The sequence below is a fragment of the Rhopilema esculentum genome, chromosome 11, assembly GCF_057945365.1.
Source record: "Rhopilema esculentum isolate cy_ngs chromosome 11, ASM5794536v1, whole genome shotgun sequence".
Lineage (NCBI taxonomy): Eukaryota > Metazoa > Cnidaria > Scyphozoa > Rhizostomeae > Rhizostomatidae > Rhopilema > Rhopilema esculentum.
In genome coordinates, this window is record NC_142825.1 from 6,879,191 (window position 1) to 6,900,588 (window position 21,398).

A 21,398-nucleotide genomic window follows, 5' to 3' on the forward strand; every position below is an offset into this window, starting at 1 on the left:
GAGCGAGAACAAGATGAACAAGGCCTAGTTACCCGTTTCCATGAAAACACACAAAAGGGTTATTGCAGTCCTGGCTTATAATTTCAGTAATGGTTCGAATAACTGAAGATTTGGTTAGAAGAAGGGCAGAACATAATGATTATGAAATATCCTCTCTTGAAGAGTTGTCACTTCACCAACAGGATATTGAGAAAATTGAACATCTCGACAAATGGTGCAAAGAGCTGAAGATATTGTACCTGCAGAGCAACTTAATTCCTCGCATTGAAAATGTTGGAAGATTAAAGAAACTGGAGTACTTGAACCTTGCCTTGAATAACATAACAAAAATAGAGAACTTGCATGGCTGTGAATCTTTGAAAAAGCTTGATTTCACTGTTAATTTTATTAGTGAGGTTACTAGCATTGAGTCATTGAGAGGTAACGAGTTTTTGAGAGAAATGTATCTGACTGGAAACCCATGCACACAGTATGAAGGTTATCGTGAGTATGTGATAGCAACACTGCCACAGCTGCGACAACTTGATGGGAAAGAGATTGAGAAATCAGAGAGGATTGAGGCAACTCAAGAATATTCTGCTTTGAGAGATTCTATTCTTCAACAGCAAAAACTGTATATTGCAAAGAAAGAGAGTGAAAAATTGGGTGAAAGTACGAAAAAAGGAGGCCCTGGTTATGATGGGCGTTGGTATACAGATGTTAATAATTGTAGTAATGACCAGAAAGATAATGAAGAAAAAGAAGAAGACCTGTCTGAGGATGAAAAAGAAAAAAGATATTGGGAAGAAGCAACATCATTCACACCAGAAAGTCGCATAGAAATGCACAAACACATTGAGGAACAACATGAGAAGAAGATTCAGAAAAAATCTCACTACTTTCATGATGACCAAACTAAACGTACCACAAGATTTTTTAAAGAAAACGGGGACCCAATAAATGTTAACACAGCTAAAATAAACTTCACTTTGAGAGATCAGGAAGATGAAGGGCTTATTATTTTAGATGTAGCATGCTACAAACATTTAGATACTTCATTAATTGATGTTGATGTACAACCAAAGTATATCAGAGTTGGTATTAAGGAAAATATATTACAGTTGGTGTTAATGGAAGAAGTGAACGCTGATATGGCAGTAGCAAAAAGATCACAAACAACTGGACATCTTGTTATTAGTATGCCAAAAGCATCTGGGATTATAAAAAGGAATACAATAAAATCTAACAGTAATGCAGACAAAGCAGATATCAATGAACAAAACAAGAAAAAACTAGTTAAAAAGGAAGGTATTTCTTTAAATGACTTGTGCAGCATTGTCAAAGTGTCTAAAGATCACTCAGAAAAGAACAGGGGAAATCAACCAGAGCAGAAACTTGATGATAATTTTATTGATGACCCTGATGTACCTCCATTGATTTAACCAATCAAGCTTTCAGTTTGAAATTAATTACAGCATGTTATCAAATTATTCTTCATTGCCCATTTTCTAGTCATGTTGTCAACCTAAACGTTTATTCTCATTGAAATTTAAGTTTTTTTGCTCTGTCATGCAATATTTTTAATGTGTAGAAAAAATTTGAAGCGTTTCTCATTAACATGTATTAAAAAACTTGCTAGATTTAGTCTCTTTTTATTGGCTAGGAAGATCAAAATTGATCATACGCAAGTAGAACACTCCGCAGTAACTTGCTGTGAACAATCTAATAAACATGTGATTCTACAATCAAAGCATGTTGCGTTGTTATGACCCAATCAACCTCAATATGAAAATCAAACTTTCCCTGAGCAGCGTAATCACAGAATAACTTATTGTGTGTTGTTACACACAAAACTGCTCCACAGCTTTTTATAGCCTCATTTTCTTCCTCTCCTCACTCTTCTTGTCATTTTCCAGTTTCCTCTTTCTTTTCATCTTATTCTTCTGTGTCCACAAAATATTTTTTTTCCCAGGAAATAGAGCTGGCCCTTCGGAGAGTGATGTATCTTTAATCTTCATCGTGTAAAGAAAATTAGTGCTGTTTTCTGTTATTCTTCATCAGAAATTTTTCAGGGGCTATCAAACTATTTTAGAACATGTATTGGGGCCATGAAGATTTTTTTATTTCTAGCATTGGGCTACATGATTTTAATATAAAATTTGAAATCCCTTCCGCCTCGGTCTGTTTCATACTTTATGACAGCTCCCTAAGTTGGTCAAAATTTCCCTCCTTGCGATAGGCAGTCGAAAACATTGCTAACTGTAAATGCTTTCAAATAGTTTTGCTTTATAGGCTATAAAAAATGAAAAATACCTCCTCTAAAAAAGAGTTTATGACACTCTTCAACTCTATTTATTGAGCTGACATCAAAACCGGAGTGTACGCCGAATATTTTTGTGCCTAAGTAAATGGAATGCACCCTGACCATCAATACAATAGCTTCTTGTTATTTACATCGATGTGCACTCTGAAGCAAAGGTCGCCCTTTCTTTCTTTCCCCTACACATGAATCCTCCCCTCCTAATTTTTTTCCAAAAATAAATAATCAATGTCTTTCTGAGAATCGCCAAATTGTCTATTCTGAGTGGTACAGTAATTTGTTAAATTTTAGTCTGGGAGATGCATTTTTAGCCATTCTAGAAGGCTTGCTTTCAATAATTTTCTTCCGCGTCGGACCCAACTATGATGGGTCCTCCTATGTCACTAAACTTTATTCTTAGCCCCCCAGATTCAATTTTGATAAAATCCCCCATAAGCATTGCCGTAAATAGTAAATAGACTATGGCTACCTTTAGTTAAAAATCTGAGGAACTGGTATTCTGGATATAATGAACGAGTTCAAGGGCCCTCCAGCCGGTATGTAACATCAGTGTGATTGAATAGAATGTCTTTTGATTGGTATTTCATGTTTTGTCTACCGTATTTCTTCGAAAATAGGCCGACCTTCGAAAATAAGCCAGTTCGAAATTGCTGGACACTTTACCGAACCACAATCGAGAAGGTCATCTTCACTTTTGTGCTGATTACATAATTTTTTCAATTTATACTCGCAATTTTAGTCAAATTTTATTCATGGAATTTTGTACCCAAGTTGCAAAAATTGATTTCTCTTCTAGAAACCTATGCTTTTATATAACCACGATATATAAATAGGGCGCAAGAATCGACTTGGCCACCCCTGGGAAAACATAGCCACCCTCCCCCACCCCACCGTTAACATCAACCAGTTTTATGCGAAAAATACCACTAAGTATCCACCATGATCATAACAAGAGAGGAAAGTGTCGATGTCAAGTATGTTCTTGTTCTTCATCAACGTAATACTATCTTCCACTAACGAGTATCTATAATTCTATACTTTCTTTACGATGTATCTATATTGGCTTGTAAAAGTGAAGTTGATTGGGAACGAAGTGTGTATCGTAATTTAAGCACCGCATTCTTCTACAATTGTTTTTTTTTTAATTTTGACATTGGAACAGCTGATTGTTACCCATTTTTTCTGCGAATAACTGATTCAAGTCTCGAAAAAATAAACCCACCTCGCCACTGTCCCTAACAAAACAACTAATAGTTGTACAAAGACGAAACCTTGATCATTGTGACAAAAATATGAATTATCTTGATGTATTGATTCAATAAAGGATAGTGATCCGCCGATCTCAAGCAGACCCATTGAGTAAACGGAATTAATAAAAAATGTTAAAACCATCGGGGGCCTACATTTCTGGACAATCTGACCGGGGGTTCTGAGATTTGTCCTGGCTACCCGCTGGGTTGTTGCGGCACTGGTTATACGCACTAACGTGCATAACACAGTGGTCAGGTATAGCCTGTGCTCCAGACCCCTAACTTGAAAGTAGGACTTCCTTTAAGTTAAAGGGTCTGGGACACAGGCTAGGTCAGATATTTTCTGTGCTGGAAATTAGGGTTATATTTTTAGTGGTCTCGATTCCAAACACATCGTTTTATGTCCCAGCCAGAGTATGTGTTAAGCCTAGCGAAAGCATTCTTGAACAGATAACCAGATGAATTTTTTCGCTTTCTAATCTGTAACTTGAGGCCGAAAATAATGCGTTGATAATGTATTGAATCCATTTATTTGATGTTGGCACCATAAAAATTTCAATAATTGTTTGCCGTTAAGAAAGAAACTATAATCACACGGGATGCGACCTCAACAATCCAACCTCAGGGATTTATAGCCATACCCTCACCTGAAATACGGTAAACATTGAGAAAGTCAGATAATATTGCAGGATTTAGCAAGCCACTACAGCAAAGCCGTACATCGAAAAACCGCTGTTGTTTGAAAAATATTATGGCGATCATATGAATGTATTTATGTTCTGATACTTGATAAATTAGAAGGGTGGAGTTACAATCAGCACAGGGGTGGAGTCAAAATACTAAAATACATTTCATGTGAATCGGATTAAAAGACTATACTTTTTGCAAGTGGAAGATTAAAATACGAGATACATTTCAGCAAAAAAGGCTAAGAATTTAACTATGCATCTTTTTTATAAAAATCTAAACATAAGAGCTGACAAAGATAAACATATGAGACAAAAGCATGGCAACTACATGTCAAAAAACACTCAGGATCAAACTTATTCTATAAGCACTCGTAAAAAGCTCAAATTAGCCAACAGAGAGACATCTGCTTGTGCGCGTAAAACTTTTCGACAAACGTTTCCTCATCAAAAGTAGGCGTTTTCTTCCCAGTCGAATCCAAGCCAACTTTCCCGAACACATAGGCCTTCCCTTTCGGAATCAATGGCACGCAGTTACAGTCGTTGTTTTGTTTCTTCTTGAATATTGTCATCGATTTTGTGTTTGTGCCTTCTGCTCCTGCGACTTTGTAGAGTTCCAAGATCTTGAAATTGAGGTAGATTCCATCTGCTGTTTGTTCGAATGACCTCAGTTTGCCAAGAAATGCTAAAGACACAGAAAGACTCGAAGTTATCTAGTAGCTTATATTCATAAGCAAAATGACGGATACAGGGGGAAGAAAGGATTGTACCTTCTTGCTCTTGGATTTGGCTCTTGGGTAACAATGAGCAGAATGAAAAGTTCTTATCACCTCTTCTCCCACCCTCCTATCTACAAAATGATCCAGGCTCCTTACTTTGTAAACCATTTCAAGGATCTTGTTCTATAATTTAACGTGCGAATTAGATTTTAGTTAAGGATAATACACATTAATCAAGTTTGAAATAAACATTGCCTAAATTCCCTTGCAGATGCAAGGAAGGAAAGTTTAGACATGTTCTGTTAAATGTTCCATAACCTCATAAACAGCTTGGGTAGAACCAGTAAGAAAAGATTGTTTTTGTGCACCAGATATTAGATATCAACCAGTTGACCTTGTTGCCTTAACGAAAGTAGGGTCGTGGACAAGCAGGTTTCGTTAATGCAGTAACAAGGGATTGTAAAAGGGATTAAAGATGAAGTCTATGATAACTTTTCACGAACCACGCCCTTTACAACATCGGAAAAAGTGGCGTAGATAGAGGGGTATTAGAAGTGGTGAAAAACCCTTTGAAAAGCTAAACAGTTGTTTTGTGGGAACAATTCTGATCTGGTCGGAAATATAAGATGGTTGCCTTTGCTTTATCGATGTTTTAAATTTTGAGAGGAAAGATTTTATAGTTGAAGATAACAATTCCCTCAGTTGTTCTGAATCAAATTAGCAATCCTTTTCAATTAGGCATGGATGGTACTTAAAAAATTCTTTTTTCAAAGGAGAAGACCAGAAAATCTTCAAGCAGTAAAATTTATAATACTTGACTTTGGGTAAATGATAAGACTTTATCTCCAGTTTAAGTTCAGTTTCAATGTCGCTTTTTCATATTCAATTTTATGAAAGCATAACATAAATTTTTTCGAAAAATCTAAATTTCTCGCCCCTCCTATGAATTTCCCTATCTACGCCACTGGTTGGAAAGCTCTACTTTGATCAAAGTTTCTCCCATGTTTCTCTCGTGATATTTAAAAAAAATTTACGTGGCAATTTTGGTTGACCGATTTCCATTTGGCTTTGCATTTTGTATATAATACTTTACAATGCAATAGGTTTTATCCATTATAGTGTCTCAAATTAAAGAAGTGGTACTTGAATTTCTCATCTGCGGTTGCATATGAATACGTAATGGGAAAAATCCATACACATGATTCACACCAAATATTGTCTGGAAACTTACCGTAATCGCTGTTATACAACGCTTGACAGATCCTGATTCTCGGACATTCTCCGCAGCTAACGTCTTCGAAAATGTCTAAAAGAAAGTTAGAAACATATTAATGTCATTTTTTTGCTTTATTACACAGCTGAGAGCTAAACTGCTGCGTGCTATCATAGTTTGAAAGATGACAATTGGCAAAAACTGGGTTTTAGGGTGCTATTAGGATTAAACTAAACAAAGTCTTTAATGTGCTGTAAAGAAGAGAGTTCTACCATGACAGATCCTGTTTTTCCTTGGTCCCTACTTATTGAATCTTGATATGAACAGGAATAACATCAAGTAATCTCAAGGTTAGACTTCCTTAGAAATTGTCTTGAAGACTTCCTACCAGGAAATAGCTGCCAAGGGAAGAAACATTATATCGCAAATAGTTGCTTTGTGATACTAGACATTATAAGCAATGAAGACAAATATAACCACTTCTGAGAAATAAATTAAAACCATAAAGACAAAGGTATCAATGGCTTGCATAGAGGTTTGATGCTACAGAAATGTCAAAAGGGAAGTGTCTACAGAAACCTTGAGTTTATCGACACATTTTGCGCATGGGAACAACTTGACATCAAAACTTGACGTTATAAATACCGGTATATTAGTCGAGGTTCGAATACCAAAGTTTGATATCGAGGTTCGAATACCAAAGTTTGATATCGAGATTCGAATTGGTCTTAAAGACAACAGGTTTAAAAAATTGCACACAAAAAACTTTTGTCAGGTCAGAAGACACATTTTTTTGAAATATCTAATCCAAAATCGAAAGAAGTGATTCCCTTTACTTTTTATCTCTTTGCGACCTCAAAGTATCGTGAGTTGAGCACAAAACGACTTTAAAACGTATCAATTTCACTTTTAGTACAAATATGCATGGTATACATTTTCAACTTATTCTTTGAAACAGAATAATTGTGTAAATTGGCTTGCGTCTAGCACCTGTATTTTCCTAAAATTTTCACCACCTAGTTCCCAAAAACCCAAAGCACAGTCCTGAATTGCATAGATAACGACTAAGTAGAAGTTCAATGAAAACAAAATAATAGTCTAAAAATCGCATATCTTTCCTCCTCGGAACGCCCTAAAAAATCTGAAAACCTTCAAGAGAAAGCCAATGAGAACAAGGTGGGGTTTTGATATGTGATTCAAGATTCTTCTGTGTTCATTAGCCTTTTTTAAGTTCATTGACCGTGCGACCGCAATGGTTTATGGGCTTTGAATGACAACCTGGAACAAGTTTGCTCTAACTTCAAAATGGCTTAAGTTATTGTCAAGGGGTGCAAATCTCTAGAAAAACAGCACCCTTTCTTCTCAATCATTTGCGCATTTGATTGCAGTGCACTATTTTAAATTAAACAATCGGATTTTAAGTCTTTCTTATCAAAGAAACAATCACCTCTACGAATTAAAGTTCATTACTAAGATATGTACCATTGATTTATTACAATTTTAGGCTTTTAGGTGGGGCGAATATTAAGGAGGGGTATTTATTAGAGAGGGGGTTTGTTGAAAAACTTCTTTTGCAAGATAAAATCATTGTTTTAAAATAAATTAGCGCTGAATCTGAAAAGTACAAAATTAATAGCCCAAAAATCACCCTCCTCTTTTTCTGAATCAAATTCAGTTGATAGATTATTTTCCACATTGTAATAAGATATTTCAAATGGATCCTCTTTCTGGTTGTCAGAGAAAGGGCGTTTATAGATACAAATATGATAAAAATAAGCTATTTCTGAGGCAAAACAGTACCTTTCGGGCACGTTCCATTGGCAAGAGTGATAATCTGTTGCTTTTTGGAGCAGGCAGCCATTCCCATTATGCATTTACTTGCATAGGTTGTATGGTCAGATCCACAAACCGGTTTGTATTCAAAGGGACACTCAAAGATGTTTTTGCAAACGCACTTCGTCTTCGCTGTTTTTTCATCGATGATGCATTTCTGTCCCTCCTCACATTGAACAAAAAGGCACAAGGCTGCAAAGTAAATTCAGTAACGCTATTGTAGAGAAAACTGGTAAAAGACAAAACTGAAGTTTAAAGACAAAACTGATAAAAAGTATATGTTTTCATCTAAAGGCAAAACTCTATCCTTATCATAATGAAAATAACATTTTTCAACACATATGATAAAACAAATTCAGACTGGTCCTTGTTGGCTACGATGTTTCCTTGCGATATTTTTTGCAGTAGTAAATCATGCTCAAGTGGACTTAATCAGTTTACTTTTAATATTCAGGAGAAATTATTCTTTGAGATCTTTAGGCTTTAAGATCGTTGGATTGTAAACATTGTTTTTTTACTCATGTTTCTCGGTACGCTTTTTCCTACGTTACATCCCTTAATGACAAGAATCCTGTTACGGAGACTAGTTCTGTTTTCGATAACCTGGTAACAATTTAGTTGGTTTTTAGAAGCTGTGAACAACTTCAGGGATTTGCATAGGTCTGCGTCTTAAATTTCAAGTACTCAGTCCTTAATCATGTGTTTTACATACTCAGTCCTTAATAATGTGTCTAGATAACATAGTTTTCAAGGTTACTCTTATTGGTATTTTCTTGCAAAGGTTGTAGCACTTGATAACAATCTTGCCATTGCTATGCGCACACTCACATTTGCACCAAGGCACACGAGAAGCCCAACGTCCGTTGATGCAGTTAATTTTTTCATCACCAATCATTCGATAACCTCGATTGCATTCGAAGCTTGCAGTGAACTGTCCTGGTTGTGTTTCTACCAACTGATCAATGCGACCATTTTCTGGCGAGTATAAACTTAAACGACATTGTTTTCCCACATCTGAAAAATAGTTATACATATGAAGTGCCAAATAAAATAAAATCATCACGTGAATCACTATGAAACAACGATATTACCCATTTAACTGCTACCCAATGCTTAATTAATGCATTTCAAGTGTTGTTAATTAATGCATTTCGATTGTTTTGCATTTCGAGACTCGGCCTATTTACAGATTTAGGAACATTTGCGATGATAAGTCGAAACTTATATGAAAATTTTATTCCAGAGTCTCTTTTTGAAAATTTAAGTTTTAAACATCAATATCCATGGCATTTCCTCTTGCTCACTTTGATACAGAAGATCTTTCAAATTGGCTCAAACGAAGATTGGGCCTAACGTAGAAAGCACCAGAAACAGCCAGAGAAAATTGATCCTTACTAGATCCCAAAAACGACCCCAGTGGATGTATCAATTTGTGAATTCCATTTTAATCAACATAACCTAAGTATTCAAAGGAGCAAAGGCTTGTCTTTAACTCATGTGTTTTTTCATATCATAAGCGAGGGTCAGCTATTGGCTCTAAAGATCGAAGCAGTTCCAGAGCCAGTATGATAAAATCCTTTGTCTGATGGCCGCCCCTTACCCTCTAAAACAAGCCCTTAGATAATTCTCTGGTTCGTACAGAATATGTGGTAAGCTATCTAATAAGTTACTATAATAAGCCAGCTGCTATATACATCAGGATTCTGGAAGCTTGCAGCTCTAAAAACACTTTTTCCGGACGTTTTAAAAACACACTTCCCTTATATAAGAACCAGGCTCAGTGTCCTTACTTTTTGGAGAAATTGAGGCTCAAGTGTTGTTCTCAATTTTGTTTTTTTTTATTTTTTTTATTGTTGAATTACATTGCATAGATTTTTTCTTAATCCACTAAATAACAGTTTTGCTCGGCATTTACAGTACCACGGTTGATCAAGCCATAAAATCTACTCCATTTTGCTAAACTTTCAAAGGCGCACTTTTTTCTTCTAATATTTGATCTGAGGCTGGGAAACTTCTTAAGTTATTGATACTTTTTTTGCAAATCGAGCCTTGGTGTCCTTAGTGGGCTCCTGTGAAAAGAGTGTACGATGTACACAACCCCTTGGTCGTGCAGGGGGTAGCACAATCTTGTTTGCATGACATTTTGCCAAGTCAGTAATCGCACCTGAGGCTAAGAAAAACTCGCAAAAAAGACAAATTTCATAACAAGATTTCTAGGAAAATGTTATCATGTTCTAACATCAAATCGAGTTTCTTTTCATATCCAGGGGTCAGAAGTTTGCGAACTGGGAAAGCGTGGAACCTGTGTAGCATAACAACCCCAGTCCACAGATAATACAAAGATTGAAAACACAAGACAGCAGCAAAGATTGTTTATTTGACTTATTTGAGGCTGCTTCCCATCAAAGGAGCCTGAGTCCAGTACATCAATTCCTTTGCGGTATTGGAATTTTCATTAAAAAATCTTATTTTGCATCGGATTATGCATTTCCCAGAACATTTTCGATAATTTATAAGCTCAAGATTAATGTGAACCCGCAACTCTAGCGAGGAATCCTATGGTCAACAAGTAGACGGAAGCAATGAGATTACTGGTTTGAGTTCCATTCATGTGCTATAACATTGCCGGAAATCTTCAAGATAAAACTGATCACAGTTATTAATACTGGCAAGAACGAAAATCACAGTCAGATGAATAATCCTTGAATTTGGAATCGGGTTAAAAACACCCAATTCAATTTTATTATGCTTGGTAACCTGGCTCATTTTGCTCATTTAATAATTATATCTACCTTGAAGTTTTCCAGAAAACAGCATTGTTGGGCATAGAGCCGCTAAACTGAACACAGCAACTTTGGCTTCTTGTCTGAATGGAAGTGTCGATCTGCACTCCACAATCAGGAAAGATCTTCCACGAATTAGCTTTTCGAAGGAACGATAACTACACGAATACTATTTTTATGTAGAGCATATTTGAGTTGACCCTCTCTCTGAGAGAATCAAAAAGTTACTATCAAAGACCGAGATAAAACTTTTTGTTTGGGGGGGGGGGGGGTGCAGCCCTGACAAGAACAGCCATATTTTACAAAATAAAAGTATTTTACTTATACACTCTTTTTTAATAAGAACCAGTAAATTTAAGTTCAGGCCGACTTTTCTTAATTTTTTCGAAAATCTGAGGATGGATCAAGAAACAAACAATAGAAAGCTGCTGGACTATGTTGGACAATGATGCCACGAATGCAAAATGAAAAACATGGCAATTATTATGGGGTTAGTATGTGCCAACAAGGGCAACCTCTTACCCAACCCTCGATTTCTATAATTCTATGCTCCCGCACTCCCTGACTTGGTTCTAACCGCATATAGCACTGGAAAGAATACGCCGATTGATGAATGAAGTTACATTTAGGCAGAAAGGCAAACAAACGAAGGCGATTTGGAAACTTACAAACAATTATTAAGTTTTAAAGCTTACAAAATCTCTAAAATCTTGTGAATCGTTCTTTTGTTTTCGCAAGAGGTTCATAGCTTGACTGACTGAGGAAGGAAAGGCAAGGCTTTGCTCTCATGATTACATCAAATACTGAAGCTAAAAGCAGAAAATAAACCAGTATAACATACCTTGAGGTGACAAAACTTTGGCTCCAGTAAACTGCAGAAGAAAAGCCAGTGCTAAAAATTCACCCAAAACCATGTTTTCGTCTATTGCTCGAGCAAAGATAAACGATCTTTGGTAAATTCTGTCTTCGAAATACTGCCAGTAACTTCTTTGGCAACGTCCCAACTTGGGTCAATGAATGTCATCAAATTGACTTTGGTTCTGAACAATATTTGCTCTGTCGTGGAACCTTTGTTCGTTCAATATCCCAGAACGGAAGTACTCCGCAGAGCGTGGTTTGTCAACGCAAGCCCACTAAATGGATCGCGGTAACGAGAGGAAAAGAAATGAATGGTGTATTCACAACCACTGCGGGCTGCTAGCTAGATTTCAAGAAACAAGAGCCTAGATCGAAGTTTTTTTCTGGAAAAATGATTTCTTAGATGAATAAAACTACTTCATGATGCAGTTTGCAAGGTGTACGATTAGGTAGATACACTCATCTTTTTTGTCAAAAACTTGCTACAGGGTTTTCTTTTGAATAAGATCAAACAAAGGTGGCGCCAGAAATCTTCCGACAGAGGGGTTGGAGCTTCCGACAGGGGGGCTAAAATGACTAAAATAAGCAGTTTTCGTACGTTGTTTTGTCAAATTTGCTCCGACAATAACCTAAAATTTCCTCCGATGGGGGGGGGGGGTTAGATGCTTCCGACGGAGGGGTTGTAGCCCCCCCTAGCCCTCCCCTGGCGCCACCACTGATGATCAACCCCTTTACGAAACATCAGGTTGAGATTGGCCCAAAAAAAGAATCCCTTGAAATCCCTTGAAAGAAATTGCCTGATCATTTGAAAACAATAGAAATATTGAAGACTATCTTACCTTAGGCATTACATGTTTTTTTATCTTATTCCTTATTTTGGACCTCTTTTGATCGAATTGTAGTACTAAACGTTCCTTAATAGTTTTTTGATTTAACTGTATTGAAAACATTCCCTAAACATCCTTTGCTTTTAGTGAGATGACTGAGGGGCAATAGGCAGCAAAGCCAGATACTTTCTTGCAAAATAGTGTGTATTACCCAAATAAACCACTAACAATCCCTTATTCATTTCAGTTGACCAAATAATAAGAATACTTGAGTAATAACTTCTTAAGATTATTCCAAAGTCCTCTATTGGTGGCAATATTCTTATTACTGTACGATTGCAATAAATACCGGAAATATCGCAGCATACTAAATCCTCAATAGCATACTACTGTATGCTCACGTCAAAACAAATCGCAGATAGACAATTCTTGTTGCTGCTTTTTTCTAAAAATCAAGAAACTATTTTCGAATGTCAACTGGTTTTGTTTCTTAGTCGTTTTTAGATTGGTTTCTTTTTTGGTTTTCAAATATTTTGAATCAAATGCTACAAGGACAATATTTTGTACAAAGCACTGACTTTATTCTACAAATGGCATTGCAGATTTTACTGAGCGGCCTTATGAAACTCTTGTACTACAACAATAATAAACCTTATTGAAAATTTGTGAGCAATGAATCTGAAAAAGGGCCAAACTCTTCTCGTTAGACGGGCTGGCCATTATTGTAATAGAAATTTAAATGTCGTAACAAAGACGTTTTTTTAAATGAGTGAATGTAAAACCAGAAAGTGTAAGCTACAAGGTTTCGTTTGCTACAAGAACTTTACTTTTGTTTCAATCTCCATCGAAATGTTTTTAAACAGGTCTTGGTTGGCATCTGAAGTGTATTTTGATTAGGCAGGCCAGCTTCAGCCAAATCAAGGTCAAATGGCACTTTTTAGCACTTCTAATATGATCATGATAATTTCAGTCATAGATGTTTTCCAAAAAGGTAGCATCATCTTGCTTCTTAAAGAAAGTATGTTTGACTACAAGTAACAAAAAAAGAGCAAGAAAAAAGTAACAGGTGTACCTTGTGAACTACCTTCTTGAATAAATCAACAAAGCTAATCTCTGAAAACGAAACTGCGAAAGTCTTTTGAATGTCAGCTGTTCCAAGCAACGCTTGTCACCAATACGAATTGTTAGACGTATTTTTCGTACCTTACTATGGACGTTTTCGATATTGGTATCTTTCATCATAGGCCTTTCATTGATAAAAATTACATCTCTTAAGGTCTCTTGGCCATTTCCAAGTTCTTTGTCCCCACTTGTATAAGAAAATGTAAGCTTGTCTCTCAAACTAGACAAAGGCTAGTTGAACGGTGCTCAAAATTGCTCCGTAGAGCATGATTAGCCTTTAAGGCAAATGGCACACCTATTTTTACTAGCGTTAAATGGTCCCATCCTCCTCTTGTATGCCTAAAAATGTGTTTGTTAAGAAATCTAGATGTGGAATTTCCTTTAAACCGTGTAGAACATGTTGTGGAGTCACAATTACGGGTTCTAGGTCTGTTCTGCCGTCTTTCGCATAGGCATAAGAATGCGTTAATACGTCTTTTACTAACGATTTTAGTGCGCATGACAAGATATTAGACAAGACTGGTATCTTTTGTCCATTAAAATCAAGAGAGGGGAGGTGCACCTCGATCTGAGCAGCAGCCTCGTAAATCCAGTCAACTTCTAAATAGGAAGTGACAGGGGACAACTGCGAAATGTCAACCAATGACTGACTTGCGGCATTTTCAACCTCTTTGGCATCAAAATCTACAACATCAACAATGCTGTTTTGAACTTCACCAGGATCATAAATTTTCTCAAGCGTTTCCAGTTTGCTCTCTTGCATAAACAGAGTATCCAGAATTTCTTCAAAGGGCGTCAATGATGACGTGTTTTTTATCACTTTGTCAGATAAACATCCACTACACCACTTATTGCTGACTAGATTGCTTGCTGGAAAACATTTTCCACATTTAGGGCAAAAGTCTGACTCAGCACTATCAACAACTAACCCTTGGCTTTCTGAGGGCGTAAAACCATGCCTTCTACACCAAAACATGATATCTTTGGTTTTTATAACATCAACAATACCGGATTTAACAAGAAAGCGTTTTATATCCAACGCTCTTTGCCATTCACACGCCCTTCGCTTGGAAAATGACCATGATTTGTACTGCTCAAGGCTGTTAGCACAGTAGTGGTGCTTCGTTATGTCCCGTTCTTCATTGACTAAGGGGAAACATGAGACGTTTTTAAGCAGCGCTTCCACAACGACTGATTCTAGCTCCGTTGATGAATCCGTTGATGAATCCAACAATGCGTCATTAGATTTATCAGCAATGACAGGCGAACCAGCACGGCTTCCTGAAGGCTCGCTAGCTGAAATACTGACCGGGCTCGATGCAACTGAAGAAGAGAGGTATCCTTTCCGATCCAGTATCTGTCGGTACAAATTTTGTGAACCATCAATCGATTTACTATAGGGTATTGTTTCACCGTTAGTACCTTCCTCATCTTCCCTTTTGGTTGCTAAAATTGGTTCTGAACATTTCGAAGAGAGTCTAGCTTCAGCATTAGCCACGCTTAGCTCTTTACGATATTGTCCAGGCAATAAACTAAGATTACTTTGCTCCTCCTCGACGGTATGGCGCTGCAGCTCAAGGGCAACAATTGTCTCAGCACCTAGAGTTTGCAGTCCTGTGTATGTTTTATCGAGTTTTAGATTATGGATGATATCGACGGGTTTATTTCTGGGGTCATGAAAAACAAGTTGTATCCGAACTGGGAATTCACCCCAACCTCGTCTGGTAACTGTAAACGGAGGTTTAGAAACCTCAATCATATCATTAGGCATGTAACTTGGATGAAGAATGAACCAGACCTGTTTTATATATGAAGAAATTTCAGGGCTATTAGGTGGTCCTCTTACGTATACCATCCACTTATGCGAGGCTTGGTCATTCTTTTCACGTTTTTCCAAAGGAATGAACTTTGAAATATTTCCCACGATGATTTTCTTATGCACATAAAACCGACTTGCCGTTGTTACACCATCCTCATCATCTACCGTCTCTGATTTGCAAGCCAAGTGCCTATTCGAATTATCAATAGTACTTGAAGCCTCTGTTGAATTACTTTCTGTTGTACACGAAGCTTTAATTTCTTCATCCCTCTGAGTCTCTGAGTCGCAGTCAAACGAAAGATTATCATCTCCGCTTCTACTTAGATTTTCCCTTACTTTTTCCCTTGAACAGCTGCCGTCGACTCTTTGGTATTTTGCCTTCCTTTTTAGGTCCTTTCCGTAAATAACTTTACCTTTAAATCCATAATAGTTTGCTAAGAGGTATGCCCTTAGTTTATCAATCATCTCACGAGTCTGTGCTACCCTCTTTTCGATAAGAAGAACTTCTTCTTCTTTTGCTTGTATTTCGCCATTAAAATGCCTTTCTAATATATCTCTGATTCTCTTAATTGTTTGTTCTCTGTTCGAATGAACTTCGTTGATTCTGCGATATGAGTCTGGAGTTTCGATGACTTCATCATAATCAGGATCTTGCTTTGAAGATTGTTTCCCATTCAACATCTAAAAAGAACGTTTTTACATTTCAGTATATGCAGTTTTCATCATCATTTTCTGAACTTAAAATGTATCTACAGTGCTCTTTGAAAACACGCAAGGATCCCCACGCCACAGAATTAAATAGAAGCTAAATTTGAAGCAAAGTTTTGGAAGGCTCCCAATAACCAGTGAAACAGGATTTGTAGATACTTGGACAACAACAGTGACACTTAGCCCTCAAATTTTCACCATACCTGCTGGATAATTATTGTTTTAATGAAAGTCCCGAATGGTAGTATTGTTCTTATACTTAAAAATGCTGGACGCTAGGTTTGAGTGAGGACATGGCATATACTATGCTTCCAGGTGAAATTTCTTACATTCCTGAAATCTGACATGTTTTGCCTCTAGTCACTAGCAAATGGAGGCAAATTTCCTAAATTCCCAAATTTCTTTGTCATGAAGTTGTTAAAGTTGTGTTAGTGTCCTACATTGTTTTATTGTGAGGCAAAAAGAGAAATGATTGTACCAATTACTTTATCAATGAAATTGCTACATCAATTTTTTTGCTTCAGTTTGAGTTCTCTTTTTATAAGTGGGGTAAACAAATTAATTTTTCCAAATACCCTATACATATAAATATAAAAAACCTTGGAAGCTATGAAAAAATAAGCTCTGTAGCATGTCCACAGATTAGAGGATGACCTGGAGATTATAATGCCAGTTAAAAGAGTTCAGGGTTAGAAAAGCATCATAAAATCATTTTAGTTATTCTTATAGATGTCATCTCAATTTACAATTTAAGCACTTTGTTGATATTTTATGTAGAATTTAAGTTGTAACTAATACTTCAATTAAACTGAAAGATTTACACTTTGCCAAAATATGGAGTTAGATTCCTGCTTGCTCACAGAATGAAAAAGACCTAATCAGCATATTTTCTCTCCAGTATGCAGTGTTTGTCCACTTGACAACAAATTTTTCCTAAAAATGATAATGTACACTTGAGACTGGATGCAGCATTATGAAAATTTGATTTCAAATGGGCAGGGTGAGAGAAACTTCAGCAACTGCTACTAATATCCATGCAATTTTTTCTTTGGACAAAAGTGTTATTAACTCAGAGGTACAAACTAATACTTGACTACAGCAAAAGGCAATAGGTTCTGATCTTGGAAATTGCAGCTTAATAATAGAACAGATAACCATTATGATTACAAATAGATACATCTTGTTTAGTTCTCTTTATAAGCATAAATAACTAAAATTGATGAAAGATGGTTAGACATAATCAGCAGTATGATATAAAGTGTTTCCACTCTAGTCACCTTAAGTAAAATTAATTGAAAGGCAAAATATTGTAAATCGTGTGACTTAACAGTAAACAGAAGAGAAAAGAATATGAAAACTTTCAAAACTTCAAATATCTCTTGCATATTGGAGCACACACTTAATTTTAGGTACACACTTACACACTGGAGACATCTTTATTACATAATGTTTTAATATCTGTTTATCTTTTTGCTAATCTTATCTTATCTTAATGCTTAATGTCAAACTGAACTTTTTGAACAACTAGTGCCCTAACTTTGTGGTCTGGTTGAAACATTCCAACCTAAGAATATTCAAACTGGGAGTTTTAAATGGTTATTGTGTAATATTAATGGGTAAGCCCCATCTGCTCCCATTCTGCAGTAGCTGGCACCACCACCAGGTAGATATGGTGAAAAACTTCACATAGAGTCCGGTAGATCCTTTATGTTTGCTCAACAAAATGTATTCCGAAATGGGATTTACAAAATATACATAAACAAATTTCCTGCCCAAATCAGGAGAGTTGGAACCTTTGACTGTTCACATGGCCTGGATAGCTCTACCTTGATTCCAGTCTGCAGAGTATGGCAGATGCACGCACAAGGCCAGTATATCTGCATGCAAAATCTGTAATTGCATGTCAAATTCGCGATTGCATTATTATAAAATACTTCTGCTTGTCACCAGGTGATAGAAAAAAAGAGGTTTCTATGGGGAAAATGTGCTTGAAACGAATGTGCACATGCAAAAGCTCATCAAGAACTTTTATGCCATACTCGGCAAACTGGCTTTAAGTTCTTTTCTATACATGTATGTCAGCTGATTTCATTGTTATTCTTGTATTTAATGTTTATGTATGTATGTACAAGTATATTTAACATAAATAACAGGACTAAGCAAAGATTGTTTTCAGCCTGGTTTAGAAATGAAAAGTGGAAAAAATCTAAATATTAAATGTCTTTACAAAAATATAGTTATAGATATAATTATACAACGAAACCATAGTTAGCGTAATATTGGTCCTTAAATTTGTCCATAAAATAAGATTTACATTTTCTTTTAAACTGGAGTGAAAAGATATATTCCTTGACTCATTAGGAAGAGAATTCCAAACTTTGGTTCCATAAAATTTGAATGTCTTGACATAAATAATCCCTGGTCATGTCTGTTCAGTTCAGTTCAGTTCAGTTCAGTTCAGTTAAGTTCATTCTTTTTAAATTCCACTACATACAGACACTCTCTAAATTAAAAACTTACAATATCAAATAACTCAATATAAATTAAGACAATAACACACATAAACGGATAAAGATACATGAAACCAGAAGATTTGTATGAAGGGGAATTCTTAAGGAGGAACTCTCTCAATAGCTAAGCTAACCGACACAGCTGTTACACCGTGGAAGTCAGGACAGCATAGGCTCATTCTCTGACCGCACCGGAGAAAATCAATGATATCTCAAAATCTGAAAAAGCTATAGAAGAGCTGTTTTTTGTTTTGGACTAATCATTAAATTCTGTACTAGAAAGTTGAAATAGAATTGTTATTGAATTTTTCAGTTTTCTACAAAAAAAATTTGTTTCCCTGAATTGGCTTCCCGGGAAATTCTTTAACAGAATTTGACTATCAATACCATTGCCAAAATCAACCAAACAAGGATAATTGGAGATATTTTTGTATCAAACACTCTGAAAAGGTAGGAAATGTATGAAAATATCATTTTGAGAATTTTTTTAATTTGTTTCACCTTTAAGTTGATATTTTCATTGCACCTGACGGAGAAGACAAAGAGAAATACACTGCAAAGGGGCTTTGAGAATCTCTAGGAAAACATTAAGCTTTAGGCCGACTGGACCGTCAAAAATCCGCTCACGCTTCCGCAAACAGGCTAATTTTGCTAGAAAAACGTACCAAAGTGACTCATTATTGGTAGGAGAACAAAATTTTTGGAGTGCACAAGCGGACAAAAAACAGTTGAGATTCAAATTTTGCACAAACGCAGGAAAAGCTGATTTTTGACTGGTTCGCACCAAATGCTAACCTGTGCACCCCCTAGTTTTTTAGCCTTGTTCACTGGCCAATTCATGCATAAAAATGAAGTATTTATTGTGTATCATACGGAAGTGCTCGAGAAAAGTATGAGGAGCACTTCGGCCAAATTCATGATCGAGTTGGAAAATCACAAAAATGGTCATCCTTTCAGTTTTTTCCCTGGAAACCAGAAACAATCCTGCAAAAAACAAATTTATGGTATAAAGGGAGCAAAAGTTGATATATCTTTTAAAATTATTCGCAGGTTTATGGAGTAAGTGTACGATTTATTACTGAATCTTGAAAATCACTCAATTTTCAAAAGTTGCGTGTTACGGTCTGTTAAATGGCTAAATAATCACTGTCCTCATTTCCCAGAGAACAACAGGCATAACAGAGCTGTGTCGAGGAGAGAGCACCCTCTCTTTTCAGACAAATTTTAAGAAACTATGGGTAAATATTGACTATCAATAATCCGATTCAATAGTTATGCTCAAACAGAAAAGTTTTCAGTTTCTGACGAAACATCTTGACTGATGGCGACCTTTTTATTTGTACAGGAATGTCATTCCATCCAGCATTTTGCTCTTAATTGCCATAGGCATTCTTTCATTCTTACTGTTTGTGAGTTGAAATCTTATAAACGTGTAATATCAAGTTATATCATGTTTGGAGGGCTGCACTCTCGAAATTAACAATTTTATGCTGAGAAAAGGTTTGAGTTTGCAAATCTGAGAAATCGTAAAAATGGACTTATTTTGCATACCGGCTTGCTTCCAACATTTGAAAAACAATGAGAGAGTACAAAATAAATTGTTATAAAAAACAAGCATCATGATACCTTTTCGACTTTCATATACCATTACAAGTTACACATATATCACAAATTCCAACATTGCAGTCGATTGAACTAGGCAGGCAACAGAAACTACCGAAATTGTGGCGGGCATGAAGAAATTGCCTCCTTTCAAAAATCCCAATCTAACAAAGCAAACGAGGCTTACCAACGATGCGACGTCATCATCATAATCATCATCATAATCATCGTCGCGTTAGCGTTAGTGAGAGTTAGCTTAAATAGAGCTAATTATGGCCTTATTTTAAAATTTTCACAATGTCGAAAATTTCCTTTATTGTCAGAGTTTTGAGTGAGATAATTCTTTTCTATCAAACCAATAGTAATTGATTTGTTTAATTGACTTATATTTAATAGCAACCATTCATTTGAAGGCCAAAAAGTGTCCATCTTTAATTAACTTTAAAAGCTTGAAATATACATTTTTAATTTCAAGAAAAAGCAAGAAGCTAGTAACTTTGCTAAAAAACACTCAATATGGGTTTCGAGGCGGTAGCCCCCAGAGCGGGAGATCTTAGTTAAAAAGGTGTATCCTGCTTGCTTAGTTAAAAAGGTGTATCCGGCCATCGCTAGCTATTGTGCGTCGCCTACAAAGTGGAAATCTGCCGACTAAGCACCCATAGATAGCAAAAACCTTTCGCTTTTGCAACGGAATTTTGATTAAGGGGGTGACGCACTTCTGGTGGCCCCCATAACGACGGTCCTGTTGAAATAACTACAAATACAGGATCAAACCCCGTTTCCTCATTCTCTTGTAAACAAGAAACTTTAATAACTAGCATGATTTGTGGCTCATTGGAAACACGCAACGTTTCTGATAGGAGGACGTTGAGGGGCGCTTGCCCTGTGCTCCCGCCCCCGAGATGACCCTGGTAACATAAACTTCTGAAGAGAAGCAAACTGCAGTACTCAAAGGAATACAGCCTTCCGTTCATGTTTATGAACTCCTTTGATATTCGTTATCTTGGAGAAAATCTACTACATGTAAACGGAAACTCTTCTTCATCAATATATTTGAGCAAAATAAAAATGAAACATACAGGAAACAATCTGCAGTAAAACTTTCTTAGAATGTTACTTGTGTAGTAAATCTTTAGAATATTATTTGTCTATTCTTTGCTATTTTTTCT

The 21,398-nt window shown here is 36.3% G+C and overlaps 3 protein-coding genes across 4 annotated transcripts; 1 reads left to right on the forward strand and 2 right to left on the reverse strand.

The window, feature by feature from the left end:
- The first annotated feature begins 8 nt into the window (after window positions 1–8).
- Window positions 9–4,674, forward strand: LOC135694029 (dynein axonemal assembly factor 11). The gene has a single exon (XM_065212666.2). It carries the CDS (start codon window positions 90–92, stop codon window positions 1,419–1,421), a length of 1,332 nt encoding a protein of 443 aa, XP_065068738.2. The 5' UTR covers window positions 9–89; the 3' UTR covers window positions 1,422–4,674.
- Window positions 4,485–11,840, reverse strand: LOC135694031 (uncharacterized). Its single transcript, XM_065212669.2, has 5 exons — window positions 11,625–11,840; window positions 8,829–9,014; window positions 7,968–8,192; window positions 6,186–6,260; window positions 4,485–4,920 (listed from the first exon to the last, which is right to left on the reverse strand). Exons 1-5 carry the CDS (start codon window positions 11,695–11,697, stop codon window positions 4,619–4,621), a joined length of 861 nt encoding a protein of 286 aa, XP_065068741.2. The 5' UTR covers window positions 11,698–11,840; the 3' UTR covers window positions 4,485–4,618.
- Window positions 11,783–20,389, reverse strand: LOC135694027 (uncharacterized). 2 transcript variants are annotated; one of them, XR_010517077.2, is made up of 3 exons: window positions 20,254–20,389; window positions 13,541–16,090; window positions 11,783–11,916 (listed from the first exon to the last, which is right to left on the reverse strand). XR_010517077.2 is itself a non-coding variant. In XM_065212663.2 (2 exons), the coding sequence occupies exons 1-2, from the start codon at window positions 20,266–20,268 to the stop codon at window positions 13,901–13,903; spliced, it is 2,205 nt and encodes a 734-aa protein (XP_065068735.2). In that variant the 5' UTR covers window positions 20,269–20,389; the 3' UTR covers window positions 13,538–13,900. The 2 variants fall into 2 exon arrangements, 1 of the variants encoding a protein (XP_065068735.2); XM_065212663.2 differs by lacking the exon at window positions 11,783–11,916 and having other exon boundaries at window positions 13,538–16,090.
- Window positions 20,390–21,398: the final 1,009 nt, after the last annotated feature.